Below are 24,667 nucleotides of genomic sequence, written 5' to 3'. Positions count from 1 at the left end.
TTACTTTTAATTAAATAAACATTCCTGAGCATATTACAAGATGCACTCCAGCTCGCCAAAAAAAAATAAAAGGGGGAGTTTGCTCAATGCATCCTTCGGATCCTTTCCTGCACCGAACGCTGTATCGGGGCCGTGGAGGCGACGCTGAAACCCATCCGAGATGAGCTGTCGGTCACGGTGAAGGAGGAACAAGTTGAACAAGTTGACCTGTCGTGGGGGTTTCCACAGAAGACGCTCCCCCTTCGTTCAGCTCCCGCCGTGCCGGGCCTCTCGACGTGCTGATGGAGGATTGCTCATCAGCCCTCCATCAGCTCCGTATCCTTGTAAATGACAGTGTTTTATTGTCATTTCTGATCAGGATAAATATGCTGCAGCAGCGCTTTGGGAGGTGTTATAGGCTTTTTTTAATATATGTATGTTGTATTTGTGTTTCCTGACTCAATTTGCTGCTATATTGTAACTTGTACAAACCGTCCGCTTCACGGCTACTTGCCCATATCTGGATGACTAGTCCACTGTGTAACTATGGATGATATACTGTAGATATCTATCATCTAGATAGTGTCCCGATGCGTTATTATTCATTATCTCACTGTAATTTGCATCCCTCTCTCGAGCGCTGTTTTTCGGACGTGCTTTTACTGTTAACACGCGGTCAGGCGTGTACGTTTACTTGTGGACGCAGTACTTTCACTCCCCCTTCATGGATTTGGTGTCGGGGTATTTGTGGGAGACCACCTGCCGGGCCCCGGGTGGACACGGAGAAGCCGGGCGCCCACATCGATCAGAGAGTCGCTAGTTGCTCGCGGGCGCGACGGAGCGCTGCATGCGGAGGCCTTTCATCAAACACCACAAGACAAAATACACCAAGGGTCGTCATGGCGGTTCATTCCCGGACGATCCGCACGGTGGCGCTGCGGTGCAGGACACTGGACGGCGTGAGGCCGTCGTCCGCGGAGACTTCCGGGCACTCGTTGGGAGTGAAAACAACGTGGAAACACGAGCAGGACACGCGTCGTTCAAACTGCTGCTCCACGCAAAACATCGACCGTTTGGGAGCAAAACGTCGCACTTGCCCAAAAATGCAACTTTCTCCGCGCAGCGGTGACGCCAGCGATGAGCGCTATAATGTTGCGTTCAAGTCACATGGGAAAGACGTCCACTACGGAATTCTCGCTCTGACGCGGCGTCGAGTTGACGAAGATCAGCTGAACCACGACGACTGAACCCCCCCCCCCCCCCCCCAAAAAAAATCGCAAATAACATTTAAGTCAAGAAACCTAAAAATGTAATATGCACAGAATGTGGTATAAAAAAAAAGATTAATATGGCAAATTATGTATACCGGGCTACATGTGAATAAAATGCATTCATTTCGTTTAATTTGGTTTTCGTATTCCGACCTTTAATTTCATTCCATGATAGAATAATAAATATAAATTAATTCGTAATTGTAATTAAATCGAGGATAATTTACCTTGTGCGATTCTCACAGATAAAAACAAGTGATAGTTGATTTTTTTTGTTGTTGTTGTTGTTGATAGTTGACCAAAGCGATGCCTCCTTTGTCCGAAATCGCAGGGCTGACTTGAACGCGGCACAAGTTCCGTCCAACATGGCGGCGCAGCGCAGGAACCTGATGCAGAGCGTAAGAAAACACACTTTGTGCTTTAATATCCCAACGGGACGGTTCGAGCCGCCGGAGCAGCGGCGCGTCTCGGTCCGTTCGCCCCGGAGCGGGGAGCCCGTCGCGTCGTTCCCGGCGTTAGTCGCTCTGTCGGCCGCGCCGACAGCGGGCGAAGCCGCTGGTGTTAGCCCGGTTAGCTTAGCACGTTTTGAGGCGGGAGCGAGCGGGGTCGAGCCAGCCCGCGTCGGAGTCGGTCGCCGTCCCAGTTGGTCCGGGTCGCATGGGATCCCGGCGGACACCTGCAGAAGATACGGACCTTGAGGAGCTTTTCTTCCGCCTCCTGGGCCCGTCACCCTCGGCTTTCTGACCTAGCTCCGCCTTAGCATCGGCTCTCACGTTAGTAAACACAACAGCTTAAGAGTCTTCGTTGGTTCCCAAACTTTCTCAGTAGTGCGCCCCCGCTAACATCCTTTTCCCGATGGGTACCGCCTTCACTGGCATTGGGAGAGAAGGAAGGAAAGAACATAAACATAAATGATGTACTGTATGTTTTTTTTTTAAACACAATATATATATAAGCAATATTTTTAACACATTCTTATGACCCCCGCAGTACCCCTGCAGTACCGCCAGGGGTACGATAAGAGAAACACTGGCTTAGATGACAGCCCAGAGGGAAGAGCAGAAGATATTGGATAAAGAAAACTGGTGAACCTAATGCAGGCCGTATATCAAGCACTGTTTTTACATTATATTGTTAGTGAAATAACCCCTAAAGTACTTACAAGTTGATACTTGGAATGGAAAAAAAAAAAAAAAAAAGGTAAATGATGTTCAGTTACAGGCATGTGGTGTTGCAAGAAATCAGTTATTTTACTGAAGTAAAACTGCTCTCGTATCAGTGAAAGTACTACATTGACATCTCTACCTAAGTTGAAAAGTACGGAACTTAAGTGTACTTTCTCTTGTAAATATAAAAGTATTAAAAGTTAAATGACTTGTTATATCCAGTGCCCTGGCTTATAAGTAGTAACTTTTCTTGAGAGAGGGAGAGATCATTGATGAGCACTTTGATTGATCCAGTGAGTCCCTGATGATTTGGGGTTAAATTGATTTGGACTGTTTTTGGTATATACAGGTACTCCTCCCTTAACGACCTACCTGTTTAACAACCGTTGGGACTTACTACCATCTCCCTGACCAGTCTGTATTGTACGCTGCGTACGATACTAGAGCGTCTCAGTGTCAAGCATCTCATCGCACATAACGCTTTATACGCTATATACACTAAATACACTATAGTGTATATTCAATATACACTGTATACATCTCATCACTGTTCTCAGTCTGTGTCGTTCCTGCAGTCTGTCAGTATTCACTACACTAGCCTTTGCAATCGCCCCGCCCGTTACCGTTAAATAACGCGATATATACTATATATACTGTATACACTTTATATACTATATATACCAGCCACGCCCCCTTACCGTGAAATAACACGGGTCCTCGCTTATCGACCAATTCACTTAGCAACCTGGTCCTAGGAACGGAACTCGGTTGTTAGTTGAGGAGTACCTGTATAAATTTCCAGATTCTTTGAAAAATACTGAAGTGACAGGCCTGTGTCATTGTCTACAGTATGTCATTTTGGCCAGCCACTTGGTCAAAAATGAGCTGTTGTTCCAAGTTAAGTTGTCTAAGGAAATATTTACCAATGCAGATCATCCAGGCTCTGCTTGTCTCAAGTTTCATACCGGTTTTCTCCTTGTTCTACCGGAAGGGAGAGCTGGTTGCCTTAATAAAAGTTCCTGTTTGCTTTTGACCGTAACATCACAGCATCAGAGCTGGACAGACGACCTGCCTCTCTGTCAGCTCTGCGGCGTCGGCACCGCCCCCAACTGTGTTTATGGTCCTGATGGCGAAGGAACCCAAAGTCATCCCAACGAAGATGGACACCTCAGGTTCAGGTGAGATGTGAGAAAGCTGCAAACACTGCCTGGTGTTGGACCGTATCACTACCAAATCTGAGAGCGTTGTATGTGAAAGTGATGCCAGAAGCAGTGATGTTCATCAGTGACTAGGTCAACTATGACCAGTGTTTACAATACATTGATTTATTTGTGGCGACCTGCCACAATATCAAAATTGACCGCCACATATTGATTTTCAAATTTTTTTATTTTTTTTTTACTTTTTAAAATGGGTAAAATCTTATAATTGCAGAGATGTGCACAGCACATTGATTCTCTCTCTCTCTCAATCTCTCTCACACACACAAACACATTGACAACGGACTCGTCTGTGAATAGCCCCTCCTCTCCGTGCACACTCTGAATCAAAACATGATCGTGTGTGGGATTTTTATAAGGTTGAGGACTGAAACCCGGTACCACTATGGCCACACGTGCCTAAAATCCTCTGTGACGCACTGCCGCTTTCCTCTCCCGTGCGACTTGCCTTCTAACTTTTGTTTGGGAGCCAAACAGCAGCGAAGCTCGTCAACGTCACATTAAGGTCCCTCATCCAATCAGATAAAAGAGGCGGGTCGTAAATGTTTTCACGACCGATAACGTCCGGTGTTCTTCATAGAAACTGTCAGTTATTGGTTAACATGGCAAAAGTATATGAAAAGTAATTTAGGACAAATGGGTTAAGTTCATAAAAAAATCTTGAAAATTGCCTGATCTTAAAAATATATATAATAATGATCAAATTCAGCTACCACTTCAAATAGAATCGAATTCTGTGGGAAACACTGATAGCTGTCACACTGATCAACTGTATTGCCGCTGGCGTCCAGCATCAACTCTTGTTATGCTGCCAGGTCGATTGCACAATGCCAATATATGTTCCTGTGTGTGCGTGCACAGACCACACACACATATATTTCATATCTAAACTTTACCCCATATTTTTTAAAAGATCACACCAGTGATGTGCAGTTTCTGATCACTCCTATAAATTAACCTTCTTATTTATTAAAATGTAGTCAGTATCTTGTTGTTTTCTATTGTAGATAATACAGTAGTGTTCACCAATGACTGAGGATGGGAGGTTGGAGGTGGACTCTGAAAATACAGTATATTTTCAAGTTCAAGTTTCAAGTTTAAGAGATGTATGTGACAAATAATCTCTTAAACTTGAAACTTGAACTTGAAAATATACTGTATTTTCAGATAGAATCTATGAACACGGTTGCTTTGAAAGGAAGTCCACCTCCAACCTCCCATCCTCAGTCATTGGTGAACACTATAATGGCAGTCTGCCTCCACGTTGCGTTAAAAGTAGGAACCTTGTGTCTGTGCTTCTCATCAGAGGGGAGGACGGCTGCTTCCTCTATGGAGTTTTTAACGGCTACGACAGCAGCAGCGTGGCCAGCTACGTCTCCCAGTGTCTGACGGCAGAACTGCTCCTGGGTCAGCTCAACTCCAGTCACACAGACAGTGACGTCCGCAGGATCCTCACCCAGGTAGGTGTACCGGGGTTGAGGGCTGCTTGTTATATCAATATAAAGCTGCTTTCACACATGAACTCCTAACCCGTCAGGAGTTGCCCTTTCACACATGTATCACACAACTGGAGATTGTCCAGGTCAGAAGCCTTCACACCACCTGGAAATACGCAGTTTGGTTTAGACGAGGGGTATAGCGTGCGGGAGGCAGGATGTGACGCAATGACACTGCAGAGTTTCAAAGCACACCCAAGATGGCGGAAGAGGCTACCGACTTACATTTTTTGCCGTTGATACTCCATGCATTTGTACGTAATATAAACAAAACTAAAGAGTAGAAAGGAATGTAAAGGAAAGCAGAATGGAGTACGAACATCCGTAGAAAGGTATATAACTGGCGCATGATAGAGCAGGTGATTGTTCGGAGCATTCAGACATTCACCTGCTCTGTTCACACATACTGCTCAACTGGATATTACCTGGACGTTGTACCAGGTTGCCGGCTGGGTAAAGTCCCGTTAATGTCTGGTCCAAATTATTTGGACATTTGCGTTCACACATACAGCTCCTCTGGGTAATGTCCTGATCATTTCAGGGTTGCAGTGCAGGTGTGATAGCAGCTTTATGATGACAATGTGATATGAGACCAAATATACTGTATATTGTCTGGGATTTTGGTTATGGTAATATGTTGATCAAGTTAAATGGTGTCTTTAAGTCTGAATTACTGTAAAGTAAGGCCGGTGTCTGAACTACATAGCTTGTTCTGGCTGTTCCAATCATAGTATCCACATAACTATTGATTGTTGCTGAACTATATGTATAAATGTCTTTAATAAAACAATAATAGTTATCATCCCAAACTTTCGTCAAATTTACAATATCAACTTCAAAGGTTCCAGGGGTCGGAATTTTTTATTTTTATTTTTTTCAAGACTAATGCATATCATTACTGATCTAGGAGATTGAACAGTTTTATTTGGGACTGATCATTTGCATTAATATACACTCGCTGAGCACTTAGTTAGGAACGCTATGCTAATACTGGGCGGGGCCTCCCTTTGCTCTCGAAACAGCCTCAACTCATCTTGGCATGGATGCCACAAGATGTTGGAGACATCGCTTTGAGATTCCGCTCCATGTTGACATGACTCCATCACACAGCTGCTGCAGATTTGTCAGCTGCACATTGATGCTGCGAATCTCCCGTTCTGTCGCATCCCAAAAGCGTCGTGTTGGATTCAGATCCCGTCACTGGGAAGGAAGCTGAAGAACATTGGACTCACTGTCCGTTCGTGAAACCAGCTTGAGACGCCGTTTGCTTTGTGCCGCGGTGCGTGAAGTAGCCGTTAGAAGATGGGCGCGGCCACGAAGGGACGCACCCGGTCAGCGACAATACTCAAATGGGCGGTGGCGTTCAAGCGATGGTTGTTTGGTGTCGACCCAAAGTGTCACAAGAAAAACTTCCCCACAACATGACACCACCAGCAGCAGCCTGGACTGTTGACACGGGGCAGGTTGGGTCCATGGATTCATGCTGCTGATGCCACATTTTGAGCCTTCACCTGTGAGCCTCCACCTTTGAGCCTTAGCAGAAATGCAGGCTGATCAGACTAGGCTCCGATTGGTCCGGTCGTGTCCAGTTTTGGTGAGCCTGTGCCCACTGCCTACTGTTCTTGGCTGACGGAAGTGGAACTGACGTGGTTCTGCTGTTGTAGCCCGTCAGCCTCAAGGTTACAGGTGTTGTGCATTCTGGGATGTTTTTTCTGCTCACCACAATTGTACAGAGTGGTTATCTGAGGGGGCTTTCACACCTATAGTTTGCTAGATTTGCTCCGATTCAAGAGCAAGTTGCTACATCGTTGAATTTTTCCTGAGGTTAGTGTTGACGCGGTCCTGTGTTAAGCAAACCAAAATTTCTGAACAAATGACAGGCGGTCGTACAGGTCGTTCATCTATTGGATGGAGGATTTCCGAGGGAAGCTGAGTCCGATCACCGGTGACGTCACCGTTTGCGCTTTGCTGCGCGCACTCGCTGTCATCTTCCATTGTAACAGCGGGCATCACAAACAGTTGAAAGCAACGGCACAAGCAGCACTCCAAAAGTCTGCGCAACGCTGGAAATGAAAGGTATAGACAGCCGTTCAACTCAGTACAGTTACGCTGGTCAGGTGCACTGACATTCTTTTTCAGTCCTTACGCAGTGATAAAGCCGCGGGTTCACACATCCATCGTCCAATGTCTGGGATCTTTACCCATGACCTCAAGTTCTGTTCCGCGGGTGGGGTCCCGTGTGTCCGCAGAGGCGCCAGGCTTTTCGTTCATAAAATACTCTGCAGTCTCCAGTAGCGTGTGAAATCCGCGTCAGTTTTCAACCTATGTAGTTGCATATACCTCCGTTTTGATATGAAGCCTTGTAACTGGCGTGGTGAGGAGGGATAATTGAAACGCGTAATCCAGAAAAAGAAAAACATGAATGAGGGAAAATCATTGCGACACATTCTCACAAACAATAATGGAACAACATCAGCGTATTGCGATTGCTATCCTATTTTTCATTATTTTGATTTGGTGTTCCGACCAAATAATAGCAGTGGAAGCACAAGTATCAACCTCTGTTTTCAACCCACAGTGCACTGTGTTTGGGATTTCTTCCTATATTAGGTCAGATTGCCTTCTCACATGTAACGAACCAGACCGTGGTTCCGGACTCCCATCTTTTCAGGAGGACCATGGTTCAATTGTTTGTTGAACCATGTTGGAATGCGTGTTATCGCTGTACCAAGAGGGTAAACGCATCCATGGTTTGATTAAAACGGGCCAAACAGGGTAGGTGTGAAAGCACCCTGAGTCACTGTAGCCTCTCTGTCAGCTCGAACCTGTCTGGACGTTCTCTGTTGACCTCTCTTATCAATGAGGCGTTTCCATCCGCAGAACTGCCGCTCGCTGGATGTTTTATCCCAGGAGATCAGCAGTTACAGAAATACTCAAACCGGCCCGTCTGGCACCAACGATCACACCACGGTCGAGAGCACTAAGATTACATTTTTCCCCGTTCTGATGGTTGATGTGAACACTAACTGCAGCTGCATACTAGTATCTGCATGATTTTATGCCTTGCACTGCTGACACATGATTGGCTGATTAGATCATTGCATGAATAGCCAACAGGTGTTCCGAAGTGCTCAGTGAGTGTATAGTGATGTAGTTAATTCTCCAACAGAGATCCCCCTTTAAATGAACACGGTCTGCTTGTGATGGAACCGGATTTGTTGTTGTTCATTGTTTGAACAAAGACTCATAAAACCTGTTTCCCACAACATTCAAGCCGATTTGCTGCCTATTTGGCAGCCATTTATAAAAATAGCTCCAAGGTGGAGCCCCATATCTATAATCTTTTCATAACATATAAACCTACATCTGTGCCAAATCAGATGTTTTTACCTTAACCCCAGCTGTTGTGCTTAAGAATAATGCAAGTACAAATAGTCAATACAATAATACAAGTAGCCAACATCAGTCACGCCTGTCACGACAACTATTTATGTTGGACGATATATTAAGAAATATATAATATAATATATCCAAGAATTAATTGTGATGAACGATATTTTCTTGGTCTTTTTTAGACCATTTTTTGCAACTGATATAATGATAATAAGAGCATAATAATGCAAGTAAACCCCTTTCAAATAGCAATGAACGTGTGTGCGTGCGTGCGTGCGTGCCTGCGTGCGCGGCACCTGAGCCCCGCCCAGAGTTAAACCCAGAGAGCAGATGAGGACAGAAGCAGGGCGACCAGAAATGACATTATTGTATGACAAAACATGTCTCAGCCGTTGTTTTCTGTTCGTTCGACTCAAAATGGTTTACGCAACACAAGTAATACATTATTTTTTTGTGGATTTAGAAATACATTTGTCTGAAGATTGTAGTATTTATAGATCTTTTCCCATTCGTATTTATTGCATTATATGTATTTTTGAATTGAGACGGTTTAAGATTTCCTTCCATAAAGTGTATATGGAAGGAAATAATCTATACGTTTAAATATAAGTGGAGTAATTATGGATATTAAAAAAAAAAAAACAGATTGATGTTACGAGCAGTAGAAAGCAGGAAGATGTTTTAATAGTGAATTCCCACGTGACTTGAACGCAGCATCTGTAGTAGTAACAGTGGCAGAGAGTTCACCGTGGATCCTGGCGGAGACACAACTCAGCCAGGGTCCAGGGACTATGACCGTCACTGCGGAAAACTCCAAAAGATGCGGAGAAGATTCTTCCCTCGCCGAGGTACTGTTTAGGTTTTGTCCCGTTGATACTTGGAGTGGCGGCGTCGCTCCCCGGCGCTGTGGAAGGAGAAAAAAAAACCAAAAAAAAACCAACCCGGCTGTTTATTCTGCCGTCTGGTTGCCACGACAACGGGCAATTATCGAGGTCAGAAAACTGATCAAAGTCATGTCCATGTATCGTGCGGTCAGTCGATGATGTAGTTATGATATATCAGTGTAGTCGCAGAGTTGGATCCACTGAGATTTGAGGTGTTTTGGTTTTTTTTTCGTTTTTTTTTTTTTGTGTTCCAGGCCTTCGACGTGGTGGAGAAGAGCTACTTTGAGACGATAGATGACGCTCTTGCTGAGAAGGCGAACCTGTCTAACTACCTCCTGCCACACAACGAGGTACGCACGCACGCACGCATGCACGCACGCACGCACACTGCAGAACACACTTGCAGATTGGACTGAGAATTGAGACTCGGTTGCCGTGGTAACGCCGCTGTTCAGCATCGGTGTGAACCAACGTTCAGCCACTGGAGGACGAGCTTGTTACGTCCTAATTGGTCTCATCAGCCTGTTTCATTAGATGCGCCAGCTCACTCCTCCATCACTCCCTCTCTCTGTCTTTTTCCCTCTGTCTCTCTCTCCTTTTCCAGCGTGGTCCCCCCCCCCCTTCCCTTTTTCCCTCTGTCTCTCTCTCATTTTCCAGCTGGTCCCCCCCCCCCCCCCTCCCTTTTTTCCTCTCGCCCCCGCTCTCCGATCTCATTCATAATTTATTTATTTACTTATTCATGTCCTTTATCTCCTCACTTCTTCCCTCTTTGAAAAAACATACTTCCCTAATTCCTCCCTTTTACATTTGATTACCTCTCTCTCTCTCTCTTTGCCCTGTCTCGTCCATTCCCGGCCGCCTCTTCTACCCGTCTCGCTCTTGCGGTCTTACCCCTCCTTCTATGTCCCCCTCTGTTCGCTTTCTCTCTCACCTGTTCCCCATCTCTCTAATCTGATGTTCCGTACTTTCCCTCCCCCGCCTCCTCTATTTTCCGTTGCATCTTTCCTCTGTCCGTCTCCTCGACACCCTCCGTTGCTCTTCTCCGCCCTTTCCCCTCTTCTCTTTCATCCCAATGTTGTTTTCTTCCCCCTCCACCTCCCCCTCTTCCCGGCTTCTCCGTCCGTTCCTCCTTTCTTTCTGAGCAGGGCGGATCCTTCCAGAAGCTTCAGGAGCGTCTGAAGGCGCTGGAGCAGGAAGTGTCCGGAGGAGCCACCGCCGTGGTGGCGCTGATCCTCAACAACAAGCTCTACGTCGCTAACGCCGGTAGGAAACTCAAATAAGTACCGTACTAGTAGTACTAAGTACTAGGTCACATCGGCTTGGGCCGATATTCGCTAATATCGAAGATGTTGATATTTGCCACCATATGCAATATTTTCAGTCATTTTCGCATCTCCGCCACCGTGGGGCCACGTGTTGTTTAGATCTACTTCATTGTGTGTTCAAATGTATGATCTTCTCATGGCAGGGTAGCGGAAAACTGCTAATTACTTTTATTTTTTGACAATCAGAAATTGATATTACAAACAAAGGTTGTGTGTCATCCATGGCCCTGCTGCGGAGCTTTACAGACCCGCTTGATGCCTTTTTTTCTCTGAAATATCGCACTTAAATGGCTGAAATAACCCTGGATTGATGTAAAAAGTTGTGTTTTCTATTTATTAAAACTGCATAGCGGTGGTTTGGTCCTTGAAGCGGGGAAGCAGAGGGGTTTGGGCGTGGCGCGGATGATCCAGTGATTAAGCGCTGCCTCCAGGCTATTACATGCGTGGCTAAAATTACGAGTTTTTTTAAACGTTATTTGCTGTGCCAAGGCTCAGGCTTTGAGAAATCAGCTCAACCAGTTCACGCGCCACACCACAAAATAACTAACCGAATCCCAAATGATAAATTCTAGGCATGTGTTTCCTTGCTCGCGCTCGCTCGGTGCCCGTCACGGGTCGCGTGGTGAAGGGGGTGGGGGGCGGGTCCGTGAACGCCCACTCGCCGCTTCCTGGTTGAAGTGTCGTTCAGCGATCCGGTTCGCCGTTTCTCCGGAGAGAACACGGTGTTTTTATTATAGATGTACGATTTTTTTTTTTCCTTCCATCTACGGGGGTTTCTGTTGCTGTTCTTCGCCGTAGCGACGGGGGACGTCTTGCATGAGCGTTAATTTCAAGCCCTGCAAACATACTGAAACGAAGGGGATGAACGGCCCAACGTTTGCAAGAATTTATCCGAGCTTCGCGCCAAAGAAAGAACCCGATTAATCCCCGCGGAAAACTGTAATTTTGGTAATATAATCCAAACTGGGATATGGAGTTTGGGGGCGGGGGGGGGGTGGTGGCCTGCAGCGGCGCAAAACACAATCTCTGCCGAACCAGAGAGTTTTCTTCCCACAGGTTCTGTTTTCGTACACTGCGGCCCCCAGACAGATGTTAGAACCATATTGACCCACTTTATCCAAAACACATGTTGCAGCGACACCCGAACGCTGGCCGCTGTTATTGTAAACTCGGGGCCCCCGCGTGTGTGCCCCCACCCCCCCCACCCCCCCACCTCGCCGACAGCCACTTGCCAGGGCAGCTGCCGGAGGGACGGCAGCTCCGGCAGCCCGTGCATCCGTCCTCCGATTTACATGTAAAGTATGTGCGTACCAGCAGTGGGGCCCGTTAATGACAATTCATATTTTGCCTCACGAGGCCCTTTGGGGCTCCGGCTCCCCTTAGCAAAAGCAAAACGTGGAGATAGGTGGAACCACATGCACTTGTTGGTGCATGTGGTTCATCACCTCACAGCTGCTGCTTAGTAGAGGACGTTTTTTGATTTCTAAACAATTGAAAAAAAAAAAATAATAATAATAAAGTGCAGTGGGTGAGTTTGGCGGTAGCTCAGGAGGTAGAGTGGGTCATCTAGTGATCTGAAGGTTGCTGGTTTGATTCCCAGTTCCTCCCACTAGCACGCTGCTATTCATGTCCCTGAGCAAGTCACTTAAACCCTAATTGCTCCCGATGGCTGTGTCCACCGGTGTATGGCTGCTTTTGTCAAAAGCGTCCGCTAAATTACGATGTAAAACTTGATTTCCACCGCCCTCTCTCTCTCCTCGTGTACTGGAGGACATAGCAAATAAAAAAAAAAGCGTGAGCGGCACAGTAGAAACGCTGCCTCACCCCAACCACAGCCGTGTGTCCCTGGGTCTCCCCAGGGGTCTCTTTGCCCTTTCTACTGCGCTGAAGAAGCGAGACTTAGCGAAAAGTCAGTGGTGGATTTTGTTCCAATTTGCCTGAAAGGTCTTTAAAAAAACAACAACCTCAAAACATTTCATTCTGGGGACCGTAGAAGCCCCGACGGCGGTTGAAAAATTAACTCTTGGCCTGAACGATCTTTGTGTGTCGCTGTGTCGTGGCGCCAGGCTCCAACCGGGCGCTGCTGTGCAAGTCGAGCAGCGACGGCCAGAACCAGGTCCTGCAGATCGGGCGGCCGCACAACACGGACAACGAGGACGAGCTGCAGAGGCTGGCGGCGCTGGGTGAGAGCGACAGGAGGAAGCATCACATAATAACTTTTGACATGGTGCAGAGGTTGTCATGTATTGTGTGGGTTACAACTTGTTATGGTGAATAAGTGGCGGTTCAAAATGGCTGTCCCCGTGTATATCAAGTGTGGCACTGCACTTTTCGGGAGCATTTCACCAGGAGACAGAGGGGATGGTAAAACAGAGTACCTGTTTAATTCCTCTTTGTTCTGCTTGGTTGAAGCTCCAGGGGCTGCTGGGCTGAAGGTGACCTCTCCCCCCGTCCTCGCTGCTGGTGTCTCTGTCTGATGTATGTCCACCCCGCCCCTCCCCGACTCCCTCCTCCTCCTCCTCCTCCTCCTCTCTTGTCCCCGCTCCACTCTCCTCCACCCCTGACCTGCCCTCCTCATCTCTCCCTCCCCCTCATCCCCTCCCTCGCCTTTCCTGTCTGCTGTCCTCTCCATCCCTCCTCTCCTCCTCTGCCTCCCGTTTCCCCTCTCACCCTCACCTCCTCTCCTCCCCTCTTCCCTCTCCTTTCCTCCCCTCTCTCTCTCCTCTCCCCTCCTCGTCCCCCTCCTCCCCTCTTCTTCCCTCTCCTTTCCTCCCCTCTCCCCTCCTTTCCTCTGCTTCCCTCTCTCCTCTCGTCTGCCGCCCCCTCTCCCCCTAGGAGTGGACCCGGCCCGGGTGAGGCAGGCTGGCCAGATCGCCGGGCAGAGCAGCACCAGGAGGATCGGCGACTACCGCGTCAAATTCAACTACACGGACGTGGAGCTGCTCAGGTAGGAGGAGGCTCCATGCGAACAGCCCGCCGGCAGGAGGGGGGCTCTAGCACCGCCATGAATGTGGAAAAGCCTCTTAATGTTTACAAGGGGGTGTCTTCACCGACCCAGAAGCTCAAACACTGTTATGACGCCGCTAAAATACACACTCTGCACCGCATCTCCCAAATTACTTTTTAACACAGTGACTATTGAGATAATTCTATATTACCACAATCTCCCTGTCCGTCTCGTCTCTGTCTCCCTCTCCTGCGTGTGTGTGTGTGCGCGTGCGTCTCTTTGGCTGTCTCTCCATCTCTCTTCCTCCGTCGCCCTCCGCCTCCATCTCTTTCCACCTCTCTCTGTGTCACTCTATCACTGACTTATCTCTCTCTCTCTCTCTCTCGAAGTGACCCTATCTTTTAGTCCGGCCCCTCTTCTCCCGCTTTTTTTTTCTCAGCTTTGTTTAGCTTGTTTCCAAATGCGTACTAAATACATACGATGTGCACCGCTCTGTGTTCAACCCTTCCTGATCTTTTTCCGATCTGGTTTATGTATAGATCCCTTTTATCGATGTTTGGACACATACACAACAACAGCATCTGGTATCTGACACTGTGCTCAGTGACTCTAAAACTTCTAAAATCTTGATTACCTCAATATCATACCAGAGACTTTCCTTTTCATGTTGAATTTTTCGATCGTGCGCATTTTTTTTATGTGAGCTTTGCGCAGTGAACAAATAGATTACAAAACAAAAAAAAAAAATCACAGGGCCATCAGCATCAGTCATCTCAATGTTAACAGAGCTGTCGTTCTTATGACATAATCACCCGATCACTATGGTTTGTCCTGACGGCGATCAATTTGTAAAAGTGTTCCACAACCCATCAGTTTCAGTTGGGCTGAGGCTAATTAACTGTCTACCCTAATCTTTATGTTCCCATGTTTAATGCCAATAAATCCCTTTTCAGAAGGTCGATGTCTACTGTTACACTATCATGGGCTTAGACTATGATACTGCCATAAAATGAACAGAAAAGACAACTCAGTTGTTTATGTCAAATATTTGTATGATAGTTAATCGTCAACTAAAATGCCGTGATTGAGACAGCCCTCATTGTAAATGAGATATTCAGTATTTGTATCTGTACTCAATATTCACTCTTTATCAGTGCATCCCTACACCCTTTCCTCTCTCTCCTATCTTTCATCTTGGGTCATTTTTCATCTTGTGTATTCCTTTCGCTTTTTTTTTTTTTCCCCTCCCTGAATCCACATATATTACTCTCTCCTCTTCTTCCCCGCAGCGGGGCCAAGGTGAAGCCCGTCATCTCCGAGCCAGAGATCCACGCCAGCCAGCTGGACGGCGTGACGGGTTTCCTGCTGCTGATGTCGGAGGGACTCATCAGCGCCCTGGAGTCGGCCCACGGCCCCGAGCAGGCCAATCAGGTTAGAGGTGCCCCCCGCTCCGACCCTCTCTGACTCTTTCGTCTCTTCCTTTTAATTTCTCTCAGGGTTTTATTTTACGTATTTTCCGGAACCCACCTGCCCGCCGCGGTCGTCAAGGTCAGCAGAGACACGCAGAGCGGAGGGGTCAGAGGAGGGGAGGAAACGTTGCCGCCCGTCCCCTAATTTGGTCTCGGCCTCGCCCCCGCAGGAGATGGTTGCCATGGTGGCGGCGGAGCTGGCGCAGCAGAGCAGCCTGGAGGCGGTGTCCCAGTCGGTGGTGGAGCGCGTCAAGCGGCTGCACCACGATGTCTACGCCTCCGGCCGCCAGAGGGCCCCGTGCTGCGCCCGCCACGAGGACATGACGCTGCTCCTGCGCACGCTCAACTACACGCTGGCGGACGGAGCGCTGACGCCGACGCAGGGTGGGACGGGGAAACCCAGCGAATGAGACTCTGAAGCGGGGGCCGGGGGCTTTGTTCAGCACTTGGGCGCTCGCCTTCCCCTTTAACGACAGGCGCTGTCGTGTGGTTAAAGGGGAAATCCCTAAAATACACCGAGAGTCCCAGAATTACTCAGGACTGCGGTCTTTGCATGCTTGCTGGTAAAGGCGGACCCCGCCACTAACAATGGAAACAGCGTATAGAGGAGCAGATGACTAACATAAATATATGGGATGGCGGTTCCTTATAAAGTGCCAGCTAAATGAAGTATAAAATATGGGCTGGTTTAGAAAAGTCGTCTTAGCGCTGATCGTCATAACCACGTGAAATGTGACAGTTTAGCTTAGTACATGCATGACAATGAAATTCTATAACGTAAGGTTAGAACCAGGAAAAGGTGTACCTTGTCTGAAAAATGTAACTGTCGTGCTAAGGTCAGGGTTCATCTGAATGTTGAAACAAAAACAACCTTTTGGAATTTTGAATGGAATTCCGGGACGTGATGTCATCCACCCCGTACGACGATCAGATGACACTTTGAGGCTCCTCTGTGTGCTGCTGCTCTCAGTGCTCCAATCACAACCACCTCCGTCTCGTCCCCCCCTTGTCCCCCGTCTCGTCCCCCGTCTCGTCCCCCCTCTTGTCCCCCGTCTCGTCCCCCCTCTTGTCCCCCGTCTCGTCCCCCCTCTTGTCCCCCGTCTCGTCCCCCCTCTTGTCCCCCGTCTCGTCCCCCCTCTTGTCCCCCGTCTCATCCTCCCTCTTGTCCCCCGCCTCGTCCTCCCTCTTGTCCCCCGCCTCGTCCCCCGTCTCGTCCTCCCTCTTGTCCCCCGTCTCATCCTCCCTCTTGTCCCCCGTCTCGTCCTCCGTCTCGTCCCCCGTCTCGTCATCCCTCTTGTCCCTCGTCTCGTCCTCCCCCTTGTCCCCCCCTCTCGTCCCCCTTCTCGTCCCCGTCTTGTTCCCGCCAGGCGGTCGTATCTACCCGGTGTCAGTGCCGTACTCCAACAGCCAGAGCACCAGTAAGACCAGCGTCACCCTCTCCCTGGTCATGCCCTCGCAGGGAACGCTCACCAACGGGACCAACACGGCCTCCACCCTGGAGGAAGGAACTCCCACGTCGGGGTAAGCCCGTCTCCCCCTCCCCCGCCACTGCGTTTCCTCAGAGAATGCTCGATTCTTCCTCTGCTTCACTCTCCTCCGGGTCGGGCGGACGGGCGACGTGTTGCCGTATCTGTGATATGAGACCAAATTGTCGTCGTGGAAGTTAAATGTCGTCTTGTTGGAGCTTTAGCGTAAAGCCACGCAGTTTTCTGAACTTAGTGGTCTTAATTTGCACATTACTCATGATTGCTTCTCAAGGAGTCCTTCTGTGTGAGTATCTTTTGAGAGCCCCAATAAGTCACCCCCAAAATATCGACAAATTATCGATCAAGTTATTAGTTAAAAGATAAGCTTTTGTTTTTTTGTCAATATTGCCCCGCCCTACTTCCTGGGTTATTTGGATCTTATCAAAACTCCAATTCGTTTTAACCCAAACCTTATTTTTCCATCTTTGGTATTCGACAGTGTCTGTTGTAGTCAGTGTCTTCTCTCCTGGTGAAATGTTACCAAATGCGTGAATGACATCATCGTCTTTCAAATTGATCCACTCTTGAGAGAATCGCTTCAGCTGCCGCTCTGTAGCGTGTGTGGACGCCGGGTGCACGTCACGTTCCCATTCCAAATGGAAAATCGGTCCAGCGCCGCATTTCGAACTCGGAAATGACAAAGCAGGGCGGAGGATGAGAGACGCACCTGCAGTGGTGTTGAAAAGAGACGGACCTTACCCAAGCATTTATTTTTATCTATATGTAGGAAGTAGTGTATGAAATATTATTTATTTATTCCACGTCAAAAAACCCCACATTATTTATAATGATTTAATGTTACTGGCCTGAAAGTTACTTATTGAGAAACGAGCGTTTTCTGACAAAAGTCAAATCAAATGGTGACGCTCCTGCTAAGTTTGTACACAGGTGCAAAAAGTGTGAACGCAACAAGCGTATTGGACACTGTAGATATGACTAATGATTAAAAATAGACTAAGTGTAAACTACGCCTCATGACTCATTTAATTTGTTCCGACTGGAATGAGCAACAATCAATGGAACAGATCAAAGAAACTGTAAATAATAACAGAGCCACGAACGCTGCCACCGCCCTCTGAGTTTGACTGTCTCCCTCTGCAATGTCCGTCCTCGCCATGCACACTGTCTCCTCTCTTTCCTCTTCCTTCCTTCCTCCCTCCTCTCTCCTCTCTTTTTCCTTCTTTCTTTCTCTCCTCTTCCTTCCTCCGTCCTCCTCTCTTCTTTTTCCTCCTCTCTTCTTCTTCTCCTCCTCCTCCTGTCCCTCGTGCGCCTCACAGCGCGCTCCCTCCAACCGGCCGCCGTTCTTCCGTCGACGTCCTACAGCCCATAATTGAACTCTCCCCACTTCCCCTCCCCCCTCTCCACCTCTCCACCTCCCTCTTGTCTCTCTCCGCTGCCCGCCCTCCCCTGTCCCTCTCCACCTCCCTCATGTGCCTCTCCACCCCTGACCCGGACCCCGTCCCGCCTCCCCGCGCCCCCGCCACCGCGCCGCCACACCCCCTCTCCGCCTCCACCCCCTCCGTCCCCGCCGTGATCCCCCTCTCCACCTCCGTCCCCGCCCTGATCCCCCCTTCCTCCTCTACCCCCACCCTGATCCTCCTCTCCTCCTCCACCCCGGCCTCCCCCAGCAGCCAGAGCCCCACCGCCACCCTCCAGTCCACCAACACCCAGACTCAGAGCTCCAGCTCCAGCTCGGGTGACGGCAGCCTCTTCCGGCAGCGCGGCAGCCAGGCGGTGCAGCCCGACGAGACGGGCCGGGTGCCGCCCTACGTGGACTTCAGCCAGTTCTACCGCCTGTGGGGCAGCGACCACAGCGACGGGCAGAGCGTGCAGGGCGGGCTGGGGCCCCAGTGAGGGGCCCCGGTGGGGGGGGGGGGGTCGACGGACGATCGATGCTGTGGTTGCCGGTGGTGTAACCTCTTCAAGGACCCGTGCGGAGTCGACCGCTTGCGTATGGCACCGTGAACACTGTGGCAAGCGTTGGCTCCGTGCTGGGCGGGAGCCGGACGTGGCGGCTCGCCGGAACATTGTGCTGTAGCGCCAACAAAGCCCCTTTCTTTGATACCGTTTTTTATGACATTTTATTTCGGGAAAAACAACAGCTGTGTTTTCTTTGACTACTGTCTTGTTTTCCAACAGTCCCGCCAGCGTCTGGGAATTCCATTGTTACGATAGGTTTTTTCCCGTGGCTTTCCCCCAAAACTCGCAATGCCATTTGCGGAGTAAAAAAAACCCCAAAAAAACAAAATAAAAAAAACATTAAATGCAACGTACATTAAGCACCAAATAAAATGAGTACTGTATGACGATGCGCTGCTGGTGATGTAGGATCTGTCTCCTCGCAGCAACGAGTCGAACCAGTCTGCTCGTTTTTCCATTTAATGCCGATGAAAATGGCGAAATTTTGCAGAGATGGGTTGAATGAGCATGAATTGCAAACTCAAAAGATTTCCCGGAGGGACTCAAATATGCATGAAACATGAATTTCTCCACGCACTTAAGACATGTAAACTTTTCCCTCTCTGCTCGGTTATTTGTTTTTGTATCGTTAAGGAAGCAATGTGTTTATTTTGTTTTGACGCTGGGGAAGGGCTTCACTGTTTGTGGCATTTTAAGAGTTTAAAGAGGTACTGCACACGCAAACACCACCAGTACTGGTCATCATACCAATGTGTCTTCGAGTGTGTGCTCGACTCGGTGGCCCCTGTTGGTAGAAGTCAGCCCAACGCAGGGAGGATACTGACGCAGATGGGTTATTTTCGCGGATCTCTCCGTCACACAAAAAAAAAACAAAGGAAGGAAGGCTGCTCCGATCCCAGTCGGATCGTAATATAGGTAATATAGCTCCAATCAATCATTCATATCCTCTTTTGAGGGAGTTTTCTTCCATTGGCGACCCTCCTTCCTGGAGGAAGCAGGGTCTTGCTGGGGTGGACGGATCTGGCGAACTCCTCGCGTCTTCCGGTTGTGAAATCTGACGTGCGCACATCTAGAAACTCTCAAGTAGTATTGAAAAGTCACACACATTACCCAAATAAATCAAGCGTAATAACTCAACCAAGCTGCTGTTTACATGAGAGTTTGTAGAACCAGAGGTTATTGTCTTAAACCAGAGGTGGAAAGGTCGGAGGGAACAAAAATCCCCTTAAACTCCGGAATTTTGAGTCAACCATGTGGATTTAATAATCGCCATCAGCCCAGAGGCAGAGTTCCAACTGATGAGTGGGATCAGCTGATGAGTGCGTGGGTGGAGCAAAAAATGTGGCAGGACTTCTTGTTTTCTGAACCTGGAATTGTCCACCTCCGGCCCGAACGGACTGTGAGGGTTTTATTAGTGCAAACGTGTTCGTTGCCGAGGCCGAAATGTATTAATGTCCTGTTCACATAACGATGTATTACAATAATAATATTAATAATAATGTAAACCATTAACATAGTCATAATTCTCGGCTCATAATGTCATTATCACCTAAAAGTCCCCTAACCCTTAACGTAATAACTTTTTTTTCCAACAACCAAATTTCCAAGGAGAGTCAGCTCAGCACATTCATTATTTGCGTGAAATTAGCAATGTGCATAAAATGTGTGAAATTTTTATGTATTGCATTTTGACTTTTATCACTATCAGTTAAATGATTACAATATTGATGAATTAAAACGCCAACATTCCCCAATCACCGTAATAATTATCACATTAATGTTATTACGTCAATGGTGCTTTAATGACATTACTTGGAAGTTACATTGGCAGGTTTATTGCATTATAAACTGAAAATGTATATTAGGTGAATGCTGCAGGCCTCCAGCGACGACACACCTCTTCCTGTGCATTAGCGTTGGGCTTAGAACCGCCTCCGTTCTGTCCTGTTAAGATCCACTTTCTCGGGGTGAACTCGCTGCGATAGCTGCGGCCTCGGACTGAGACGCAACCGGGGCACGGGTCCAACACGGGGGACAGGACGAGAGCCATCGCTTCCCTTTAGCCTTTGCCCTGGTAGAGGTTTGATGAGGCGACTTGAATCTTGGAACGTTCAAAAATGAACTTTAAAGGGCCGACCACACACACACACACACACACACACACGCACGCGCACACACACGGTTCATTTGTATTGCACATCATTTTGCAGATGACCAGCGTAAAAAACTTGGCTCCAGTCCCAAAAATCATTTAAGGGTGAAGAATTTGGAGTTTGGCCCCGGGGCAATTTCCTCTTGACTGAGACGCGCTGCAATGCGTCGTAAGAGTTGCAAGCCACTTTTAATTGGATGAAATGCAACCCGGACACCAAATAAGTATTGCTCTCCAAAATGTGAGGTCCAAAGTACAAGGTACCGCCATTAAAATGTGCTAATAATTTAAAATGCCCCTTTTTGTCCATCGCTGTTACTGCTATAGTTCGTGTCTGCAATAATTATCCAGATAATCTCAAGAGAAACTGGATCTTCACTGTGTTTGAGAATGTTCTGCAGTATGGAACAACACATGGACTCAATATTAAATAAATACATAAATAAATTTGTCTGTGAAATTAATCCTGAAATAAAAGAGGCAAATCTTGATAAATATAAATATTTCAATTTGTAAATATAATTTGATAAATAAATGTTTTATTATTTTAAAAGGGATGTTTTTCAAAAGGCTTATTTCATAATCCCACATTTATTTATTTAAGGGGACTTTTATTTCATAATGACACTGCCATTTTTGAAAAAACTCCTTTTTTAAATTAATTTATTGAACTATATTTACTCATTTGTATATTTATATTTACATTCATTCATATATTTACTGCCTCATTGATTTATTTCAGGACTTGAATTAAAATTTAACATCAACGCAAAATTAAGTTTTTCTTTCTTGACAACATTGAAATTCCGACGACTCGCCTGTCAACACAGTGCAAACTCTGTTCATGTCTGCGGCAGAGAGAAGCATTCTGCAGAGGCACTGGTTGAGCGTCGCACAGCAGCTGTAATGAATTACAAGAATGTGTTTTCCAAATGCAGTGAAGGAGTGTTTGCGGTCACCAAAACATCTTACGCCTGCCAAAAGAGCAGTGTTCTTCAACACAGTCGGCCTCCGCGGAATCCAATTCCTCCGGATTTGCCAGCGACAGTGTGTGAACCCGAGGGGAATTGAACTTCCGACCTCCGGGAGCGGTAGTGCTTCCCCTCGAAATCTGATTGTAAATCTGACTGCTTTTCGCCCGGAACTCGGGATCACAGGTGTGGCACAGGATCGGCTCCTCGGAGCCAGCCCGCGGGCTGGCAACGCGGTGGCTGAGGTTCCCAGAGCCCTGTCCGCAGAGCTTTCCTAACCACTCCGCCGCCGCTTATGAAGGCGGCTCCCCCTGCAACTCGCACATAACAGGCTCGCTTCGCGTGACTCCCTGTGACCCTGTCTGCTCAGGCGTCGTCAACTGCGCAACAGATTTTTTTCTTGTTCGAGGTTATGAATCAGGAGTGGAACGTGCGGCCCGGTCGGTTGCAATTTAGGAGCAGGGTGTGTCGTCGGCTCCAAAGACGATATTCAAAAGATGTGCATTCACTCCACACATGCACGGACGTCACGCCTCCTCCTTAAAGCCGCTCCTCTCTGAGTTTGTCGCGCCTTTTGTAGGGCCGCCGCTCGAGCGCGAGCGAGAGGCTAAAAAGAGGACGTCCGCAAGTGGTCAGGAGCCCAAATCTCCCCAGCTGAGTGGTGCCCTGGAGCGCCACACGGCTTTGAAGAACTTGGAGGGAAGCAGGAAGCGCCGAGGCCTTGGAAACCTCTGGGAGGAAACACGGCAGGGAGTGCGGGCAGCAGGGGCAGAGGCTCCCTCGAGTGCAATAGTTAAACAGCACGCTCACCGAAAAAGCCCAGTATCCACGGAAATATACAGTAGGACGTACTCCTTTCAGCTCACCAGCCGGACCTGCCGCCGCCACGCCACGACGGAGACGCACTGTCCATGTCTCAGCGGGAACAAACATCTTTCAAATGTTTTCTGCTTCCCAGGCACAACCAAAATGTCTGTCTATTATTTATATCAAACGTCCATCGTTTTCTTTCTTTAATCAATCGCCCCGGGAGTCACACCCACCCTTACCGTTTAACTCACAAAGAAAAAACATGATCTAAGTAAGTTGATAACCTCACGTTGCAGACCGGTGACACCAGTTGTCCCGAAAGCTGCTTTGCATTCATTCGTCGCAGTTCATACATGTAAATATTTCTCAAGGCGAGGCCTCTCCTTGGCACTGTCTGGTGCCGCTGCATTCCAGCACCCTCCCCACCCGATCCCGCTCGCACGTCGTGACCTTTGGCCTTCGCCGGTGTTTACTCTGCGCATTGATACGTGAAATGCTGTCCAATACGTCCTGATTTATACATGGACGTGCTGCGTGCACAACCCTGTGCGTTCCTCTGTAGAACCGGGGTGCCAAAGCTAATCTGGGGTTATGGTCCCTGTCAGTCCATGCGATTTTTATTTGACTTTTTGCTTTTGCGTGCTTGCTTATGTGATGTAAATGTATTTATATAAATATAAATCCTGATCTTATTCTTTTTATTGTTCCCACATTTGGGGCCGGATTAACCCCTCTGCAGAGCATATATATTGCGTATACAATATATATTTATATTTATATATATATATATATATATATTTATAGCAGAGCATGTATTTATATATTTTTATATGTGTATATATACACACACACACACACACACACACACACACACACAAATAAATATATATATATTTATACAAATAAATATATTATTATTATTTAGTATTTTTTTCTCCAAATCATCCCTCGGGCCGGGTTGGACCTCCATATCTTTGACACCCATATAGATAATAACTGAGTGTGCATATAAATACATTATATTGTATTTTGTTATATTAAAAATCCATTTTACCTATGGTTTCTTTTTGCCCCCCCACCCTTCCCACGGCCTGGGTTCGGCCGCTCTTGCGGGGTCCCACTCCGGGCCGCGAGCTTCATCTTTCAACGCCCCATGGATTTCCCCTTTCTCTCCACCCCCCCCCCGCGGCGGTCCCCTGTCCCCCCGGGCTGGGGGGCGGCAGAGCGGGGCGGAGCCGCGGCGCGACGGGACCCCGCCCGCCCCTGTGCCGCCCAACCGGGGGAGGCACGGGGGGCGGGGCGGGGCTGGGGGGGGGTCCTCACTCTGCGTCTCATTTGATAGAGCAGCGATGGAAGGTCCGGTTCCATTTTTAGGATTCGGCTCCCGGCGAGTCACAGAGGCAAGCGAGCCGGTCCATTTTTACCAAAGTCCCGACTCCCCCTTACTGGCGTGACGGCGCCGCGCAGCCGTGGACCAGGCCTGGTTTTTCGGGTGAAAGATAAAGGCGGAGGTTCGCTCAGGTGTTTTGGACCCCCCCCCCCCCCCCCGGGCCGCTCTCCCTGTGTTTTTTTAATCTGTGTGTGTTTGTTTCACCGCTACTTTCTACTTGTGTGAAGGGAACATTTTGACCCCGACCGAGGGGCGTTCCACCTCGGTCGGGGACGGCGATGGAAGCTTTGGTTTGTTTCGGTTTGCGGTACAATCGCCCGGTTCTGTTTGAGGCAAGTCGGGCCCTGTCAATAAATGACACTGTTGTGACGCATTGTCTGAGTTTGACTTCACAAATTTTTATTTCTTTTTTTTTTTTTCCAATTTCTTTTTTTTAACCCAACTCCTCCCGCTGTCGGCTCTGCGCCTCTTTCACCGCAGAGTTCTCATCAAGAACATAGTGAGTTCTCATCGAGTTTTTCAATCGAGTTTGTCTCCAGTTCTCATCAGTTCTCATCGAGTACATATTGAGTCGTCATCCAGGGCTCTGGGACATGTTCTCCGCTGGTTCTCACATCAAGTTTACCTGCTGCTTAAAACGAGAGTCTGAAGAGTGGGAGTTGAAATTCTCACAAATGAATAAATATAAAAATATTCCCAAAACATGTCATTCTGTCAAAACGATGGATTCAGGCGGAAGAATGCAGGA

General features: G+C 48.0%; 1 protein-coding gene across 2 annotated transcripts; it reads left to right on the top strand.

The window, feature by feature from the left end:
* Nucleotides 1–1,612: 1,612 nt before the first annotated feature.
* tab1 (TGF-beta activated kinase 1/MAP3K7 binding protein 1) lies at nt 1,613–21,324 on the top strand (the record flags this gene model as incomplete). 2 transcript variants are annotated; one of them, XM_079998503.1, is made up of 11 exons in its annotated part: nt 1,613–1,648; nt 3,464–3,594; nt 4,943–5,096; nt 9,664–9,759; nt 10,555–10,672; nt 12,801–12,917; nt 13,570–13,681; nt 14,971–15,112; nt 15,321–15,534; nt 16,518–16,671; nt 18,305–21,324. In XM_079998503.1, the coding sequence occupies 11 exons, from the start codon at nt 1,616–1,618 to the stop codon at nt 18,528–18,530; spliced, it is 1,497 nt and encodes a 498-aa protein (XP_079854629.1). In that variant the 3' UTR covers nt 18,531–21,324. The 2 variants fall into 2 exon arrangements, with proteins under 2 accessions (XP_079854629.1, XP_079854628.1); XM_079998502.1 differs by having other exon boundaries at nt 1,616–1,648; nt 18,308–21,324.
* Between the last annotated feature and the right edge of the window lie 3,343 nt (nt 21,325–24,667).

The sequence above is a fragment of the Zeus faber genome (genome assembly GCF_960531495.2).
Source record: "Zeus faber genome assembly, chromosome: 4".
In the NCBI taxonomy this organism is placed as follows: Eukaryota; Metazoa; Chordata; class Actinopteri; order Zeiformes; family Zeidae; genus Zeus; species Zeus faber.
The sequence above is the reverse complement of the archived record's forward strand: the minus strand, read 5'-3'. Positions and strand labels throughout refer to the sequence as shown.